Here is a 7,607-nt window from a genome sequence, read left to right as displayed (position 1 = left end):
CTTACTTTTGTCGCTGGCTCACAGCGCTCTGAGTTGAAAATAGTTCAACCTTTGGAAGACTGCCGCCCTTGTCAATGTCACTTCTCCTGCACCGACCAATCAAAATCAAGAAGGGGCGGGACAAACGATTTTGTCACAACAACTTTGTCAACAACAATGGCGGAGGAGAAGCTAATCCTTTTGTTTATTCGAGGGTACAATTTCCAGGTCTATAGCTGCTGTTAATGCCAGGACACGATTCCTTTCCATTGTCTTGTAACATTTCCTTGTATTAAAGCAAATATTAAGCATACAGAGGAATTTAAAACAAACTTACCAAGTGCCACCAGAAAACTTTCGTAGCCTAGCAACAGTAAATGCCGGTGCGAAGTGCTCTGAAATTAAGGTAGTGGGCGCTGCCAGCACAAAAAACGCTGTAAGTGGACACAGGCCCTTACAGTTGAGTCGTCCCCCAGACTGCTCAACTCTATCTGCTCGACTCTCTAAGTATTTCCAGTAGTTGAGAACGCAATGGACAGGGATGATCTCATGCCGTGTGGTGCATGTGTGAAAGGTTTTTCGTAACATTGTGCGTTTGTGCGTTAAAACGCCTTTTTCTTGGTTGTGTTGGAACAATTACACACATGGCAGGTTTGTACTTTTGAGTCCTAGTAACTGAACTCAGGTGACTGTGGTGGGGGTTTTTTTGGTTCCCAGAAGGATTTGCAGATCACACATGCCTCTTCAACTATTTAACTACACTACACTGATTGGTTTGCTAGAGATGTTAGTTCTTTCTAAACTTGTTCTGCATGATCCCCTCTTTCCTCAACATAGTCAGTTCTCTCAGGCAGTTTTCTATTCTTGTTCTTCTCAATCATGCAGCACAAATTGGTTATTTTTCATTCAGCATAGACATATGGTGCATGAGCATCTTCACCAATGCTTGAGACTAACATGACTACATTTGAGTTTAGTGAATATATGACACTGCTATAATATGTCATTGTGCAGGGAAGAGTATGTCACCACATTGTGACGAAATGCTTCAGTATGTTTTAAACATATTGACCCCAGGCAAAACAGTGGAGACGTGTTACGTTGCAGGATTGGTTACGAAATCTCTGTGGATGCTTTGATGTTTTTCCCCTCTGTGCTAACGTGTTACCACTTGAACATTAGTAACTGACAAAATTGAACCTGCCCCATGTTTCCCTGTTGATTACAAAAGTCTTGCTGCAACACTTGAAGCCTACAGGAAGTAAATGTTTGATACTCAGAAGATAGATTTTGGTTAAACAAAGTTAGAATATCTACGGGAAAAATGCAAACCTTTATGTGCCAGGAGGTGCTTAAATATATCAGCACTTTTCAATTTAACCCACAATCAAACAGAGTCCAGAGAGTCACAAGCCGCCATTACATACTCCCACTACCATTTAATACCAATGGAATCCAAATGCAGAATAGACATTAAATGTTTGGTTGGTTGCTTGACAGGGAAGTAGTTGTTTGAGTTAAGTGCTTGTTTAGACTGTTATGATATGAAAATGTGTAACATCAGAAGTCTCCCAATTTGACAGCGGTGTACTACAATGCCTATGCAAAGCCTATACAAAGAACTATAAATAACTTGGTATGATATAGATAAACAAATGTCTGCTCTAAAAGATTTGACCTTATTTCATGTTCCTATTTCTCATCCATGTGAGCTTAGCGTCCATCATACATGTCCAAACTGCCGCAGGACAAAGAGGAAACACTGGTGCTGGTCATCAGTTTGATGATCAAAATGATTAAGGAAAGCTGTCATAGCACCAAGCCGGATTAGTGCTCATCTTTGTCTCTTGGTAAGCCAAGCATGACCAAGAATGGATGGGTGTTTTCAAGTCCCAAGCCAACATGAGGTGCTAGATTAGGGTTAGGGGCTCCCTCGCTCATCCCTCCTAATACCTAAAACCTGCTCCTTTATATCCTCACTTTAACGCAGATGTCTGATGCTACAGCACTCGTGAAGAGTTTTTAATCTGACGCTAAAATCCAGATTATCTGGAAAAGAGGAAAAAAGTTATTTAAATTTTATCCTTTAAAATATCTTACACAAATAGACTCATTAATGCCTGAGCATTATTAATTTATTATAACCATTTTTAGGCACACTTACTCCTACTGGTGGAAATGTAAACAGTTTTAAGCTGCAATTATATGTCGATGACCGTTTCTGTTGCCTGCCTGGTAATGTGTTGTGTATTCACTGGTGCCTTTACACAAATAAATTCATAACGGATATTGGAGGTTTTTTAAATGTATAAGATTTATTAAGAAAAATTATTTGTTAAATCAGTGCAAAGCCTATTTTACTGTGTGCAAATACAAAAGAAATCAGAAAATGATAACCAGCATAGCTCCATTTCTAAATGTACAATAGTGATATTTAAGTGTGGTCATTTTGTGACATCACAGTGTAGTAAAGCTTTTATCTAAATTTCAAGCTTACAGCAAGGATAAGGAGTAATCTCACCAGAGGTTATGTTCCTTAATTCTGGCCCACGACTGTCAGATTGTCACCAAGCGCTGACACTCCTGTAAGCCCTGTGTGATCTAATCCTTCATTAGTCTGGTTTCCACAGTCTGGTCGTTAACCCAGCCAGACCCTCCAGTTGGCTCGTCAATCGTCTGATCTCAAAGCGATCCCTGTATTCGCTCCGTTTTCACATTCCTTCGCTGAATTCTACGGAGGATTCCAGACCGGATTAATGCGGCCGAATATGTCGTGGATAGATTATAGACCATCGGGTGACGACGGGGCGAGAGGAGTAGATTGAAGGAAAAGCTGCAAACGAATGGCTCATGACTGCAATCAGCATGACCAGTGAGTATTTGATTGGTGGATCTTGTATGTGTTTCTGTTAGAATGATGCTCGGACTGAATGAGCGAAGACGACGCCCAGTTTGTAGCCAAAGCACTGTAAGCTGAACGTGGTTACTTTCCATGTAAATTGTGTACACTTTTTAATTGAGGCTAAAACTGAGGAGGCAAATAAAGGAACCGTGTAACTTCTCTTTTCCCATTTAAATTCTGATGTTGGGTATAGTATTTTCACTGACAGGAAGTACGCAGTCAAGTCCATATCAAATAAGTTTTACTGATATAGTCTATAACTATTCATCTGAAAGCCGGTAAGAGCTTTGGGATCTGTTTTACATATGACCGCCTATTACCTTGGACCCTCAATTTGGGGAAAGAATAACCCCACAAAAAACTACTAAAAATATCTCTATATTATGAAAAATATCCACCTTGACAACAGACCACTGCTTAGTTATTTATCCAACCATATCTCCTTCAGCCAGAACTACAAGAATGTACGAAGCAGCTTAAAATCAGAGAATTGCTTTAATAGTTTTAATAGATTTGTGTTGCCTTTTTACAGCTACTAGAGGTGACAGTATATAACATTATAATGCTGTTGTCAATCCACGATTGTTTTTCCTGCTCTCCTCTATTTATTTCTGTGGTATTAGATGGGTGGTGTTGGTTCAAGGGACACAGGGGTCTTCAGAACAACACATAAATATATCTCTATAATGCTGTTACAGACTTTGTTCTTCAAGGTGAGTCGGAGGCCCCATGTTGGTGTCAATACTGATCAAAGAGCCTACAGCCTACAGAATATGTGACAAACAAGCCATCTTAAGATGTCAGGGGCTTCTTCTTTAGAACAATTAGTTTATTCCTTCAAGGTATCCAGACATTTCTGTGGGGCTGTGATGTTGACATAGATGATTAAACCATTTGAATATAGTGAAAATGTTAAAAACATTTGCTTTAGGGTAGGCACTTTGGTTACTGTTGTCCGGGGACAGGTCTAGAGTAATCCAGCCGTGATCTGTAGATGTACTCTTCAACACAATAAATCAACATCCTCTGGTGAGGGTAAGATATGTTCTTGGCTCACTATATACAGTAATAAGCACGAGTATCCATCTTTTGTTAAGCATTTTTAGTGTAGCTCTGCCATTGTCACCTTGGTATAAAGGTGTGTTTTCCTTTATTCAGGCTTGTATACACTGACAAATCAGAATTCCCAGGAGCATGGGGGGTTTTCAGGCCCCGGGTGGATCTTGTGCTGGTCGAGAGAACTGCAATCCCTGGATTGGATGAGTGGGATTATTGGGCTAAAGGATCATTTAATTTAGGGATCAACATGTGGACTGTTTGAGACCCATCTGGTGGTCCTGGTTGACACAACCTGGCATAGTCCACAATAAGACAGTTTCAGACGAGATGTGCGCGATTGTGTTTGAGATATTGAAAAATTACTAAAAAATGAACTATTAGTTGAACAGACTGAAAAACAATTCCAAAACAACTGGCAATGAATTAAGTCGTTTTTCAAGCAAAAATACCACCATTTCATTTATGGAGAAGAGCTTCTCCAACATGAGAATATCTATATATCACTGATAATTGAATACCTTTTGGTTTGAATGGACAGTTTCCTGTATTTTTACAGGAACAACATTATATTAATAACAAAATGTTGCCATTGACCGCAAAACAGAGCAGATCTGAAGCATACAATAAAAAATACACATTATTGCTCATATACTCCTAAAGCAACTCATAACAAAGGATGTTGCAGTGATAGGTCGCCAATTTATTCATAGCTTGGTAAAGAAGAATATTGCACATTATACTGACATAAGAATAATTTATCCACCTCTGTTGGTAAAGGAGTTAGTTAGTGGCTTCTTCCTCTGTCCACTGCTGTCGTAGGGAAGCCCCTCTGGCCCAGGCCTGGGGTCAGGACAGTTTAATAATTCTCTGAAATGCCTGGAATGTCAGCCTAATGCCTGTTCAAAAAGACAAGGCCTGCAAAAGCCAATCAAAGCCCACAAGCACTAAACCAGAGGATTACTCTGTTTGTGTAAATGTGCATGGCACATGAAAACCGTTTTTTGAACACTCAATCAATCTGTACGCTTGATACAATGTGCATAGATGTTCTGGTAAAGATCTCTGTGTAGCATGATCAAAAAGTACTGATCATCCCCCTCCCCTCTGTCCACCAGACCCCTGAGGTTTGGGCCGAATTAGATCACACGCTCGGTGGGGGTGGCTTTGTGGAGTGAGAGTCACAGAGAGACAACAATGGCCCCAATGTGAGAGAGGCAAAGACAGAGGGCAGTGTGCAGGCTGATATAGGCTTATCGCCGTGGAGACCGGGCTGGGGGCTATGTTGCCAGCTTCACATAAAGATTAGAGCAGTTGTCCCCTGCCTGGATGAGACTGTGTAGAATAGCACGGGCTAAGTATTGACATGATTCTGGAAAAGGGTCAGTTAGCAGAGGCGATTATGAGGGCAGATATTTCTCAAAGGCCAAACTCTCAGCTTTCCTTTGAGGTTTGGAAGATAAAGATGTTCCCATATACGTTTTTCCTTCCTGACACTGATTCCGACTAAGGTTTTTGGCTGGTACTGAATACCCCTCCTATACCAGCGCAATTAAAAAAAAATCATATCCAAAAAAAACCTGGGTCTTATATATTGACTGGCTGGTCACCAATACCCGATACTGCATCCTAGGCTTTACTGGAAGACAGAACAGAAATAACTCAAATTAGGTTTTACCAATCGTTATTTGGTCCAGACAAAATGCTGTAAATGTCTTACAACATTTGATTCTTATTTCATGATTGTTCAAACTAATGTTACATTTTTCTGTTATTGATAGGTCTGTTGAAGATGCACTGGTCTCCGGAGCACGCTGCCCCCTTGTCTCAGTGGCCTGAGCAGCACCTTGATGTCACCTCTACCACGTCGCCGCCGTCTGCCCACAAACATGACCCTTACTCTACAGCTGCTCGCCGCAGCTATGCCCCCGCAGGCTATCCATGGGCCAGTGATGACATATCAGCCCTCACTGCTTCTTCTCTGCTCAAACGCTATGCTGAGAAGTACTCAGGCTTGGAGCTTACTTATGATCGCCCTGCCACAGGGGCCTACTCAGAGCCTGGGACTTTCTTGAAGACTGAATCTGAGCCCTGGGCTTTGAGTCAGGGCATTGAGTGTTACCCTGGACTGGAGGCATTAACGGGCACCAAGGTGGGCGCTGCATCTGTGGGCATCCCAGCAACAGGAAGCGTGACAGTAGTGAGCAGTAACTTGGCCACTGAGCCAGGCTACAGTAGCGCTGGCGCCTGCAGTACCCCATCATCTCAGGATTACCCCCCTGCCTACAACACCACCTACCTGTCCTCAGGATACTGCCCTCAGCCCGGCGCAGCACTTCCCCCTGCCCCTCTGCACTCTCTGCAGGCTGCACCCACTCTAGTGCCCAGCTACAGTGCCAGCACTCCTGTCTACAACTACCCTCCAGGGTGCTACCCTCAAGCGAGTCTGTCCTCCGGATACAGCCACCCCAGTGCCTCCTACCTGCCCTCTGGAATTAGTGCCCCCTCTCCTTTGGCCCCCAGACCAACCATGGTGGGGGGCAGTTACAGCTACCCATCTCACAGCCTTGGTGGGAGCTCTGAAACTGGGGTGCCACTAAAACGCAAGGCCTTTGAGATGGTAGAGGAAGGACAGGAAGGCGCAGAGGTGGAGGGATCACGCTACAGAAAGTACGGCAACGGTCATGGAAACAGTCACAGCAAAGGCAACGGGAACGGCAACGGCTTCGATTTGAGCGGCTCAGACCCACAGGCCTACAAACCAGGAAAGCCCCTGATGTCACCCCCTTATGGCGCGGCAAGGGACTACAGCCCACCATCAGGCCTAGCAGGAGAGAGTGTTTCAGGGGAGCACAACTTTCCTCAGCAACAAAGAATGTCTATGAAGATACCCGCATCGCACACACGATCTGAGGACCCCAGTGGAGGCCGCTGACAACCCTGACCAGCATTTGAGAGAATTCTCTCGCTCTTTGAAACCAACCAGGATTCTTAATCCAGACAAACTTGTGGGAATAAAATTGGAATTGTCAATGAATGGTTTAATTTTACTAGTTAACACAAGATCGTTTTTCTTGTGCATTTTTTTTGAAAACATTTTCATTATTCATGTTTTTCCAAAGATTCACAGGAGCATTTTGCCCTGGAAGGTTGAGGTAAGTCTTAGGGGTGAGGTTAAGGCATTCTGTACAGTCTAAATGTACGAATGCCAGTTTCTCTCAGGATCCTATTTATTTCCTTTCTGCTACTGTGGCAGCAGCACTGCAACGTTGCTGTTTTAGAAGTTGGTGTAATTATTTTTGGCCAATATGTATGTTAAAGGCCTTTGACTGCAATATGTTCTACAACACCACAAAAATCATTACTGACCAAAAAGTAAGGAGAGCAATAACTGAAATGGTGAGATAACCACACTACTTCAGCACAATCACTGCTACTTTACACGGCTGATTCAAAGGCTTGGTGTCTCACCTGGCCTTGAGCAATGACTCGTTCCCTGCTCATCCCACGCCTGCCTTTACTTATCCTTTGCTTTATTTTCAGTTTCCCTTTCCCCCTCTTCTTCATGCCCTATATCTATATCTAATGTTCTTATTCCCAACCCCTTTTTTTTTTGTCCACTTTACACATGCCAAGCTGCTAATCAAATCAAATTATTTCACAGCCAACA

At 42.8% G+C, this 7,607-nt stretch overlaps 1 protein-coding gene across 1 annotated transcript; it reads left to right on the top strand.

Moving 5' to 3' along the window:
* Nucleotides 1-5,718: 5,718 nt before the first annotated feature.
* On the top strand, nt 5,719-6,872 carry LOC138606183 (fidgetin-like protein 2). Its single transcript, XM_069678646.1, has one exon. It carries the CDS (start codon nt 5,730-5,732, stop codon nt 6,870-6,872), a length of 1,143 nt encoding a protein of 380 aa, XP_069534747.1. The 5' UTR covers nt 5,719-5,729.
* Nucleotides 6,873-7,607: the final 735 nt, after the last annotated feature.

Source organism: Semicossyphus pulcher, unplaced genomic scaffold (assembly GCF_022749685.1).
Source record: "Semicossyphus pulcher isolate SPU_LCO1_2020_fin unplaced genomic scaffold, fSemPul1.0.p SCAF_3, whole genome shotgun sequence".
NCBI lineage: Eukaryota > Metazoa > Chordata > Actinopteri > Labriformes > Labridae > Semicossyphus > Semicossyphus pulcher.
Note: the sequence above shows the minus strand (reverse complement) of the source record. Positions and strands in the feature narration are given on the sequence as shown.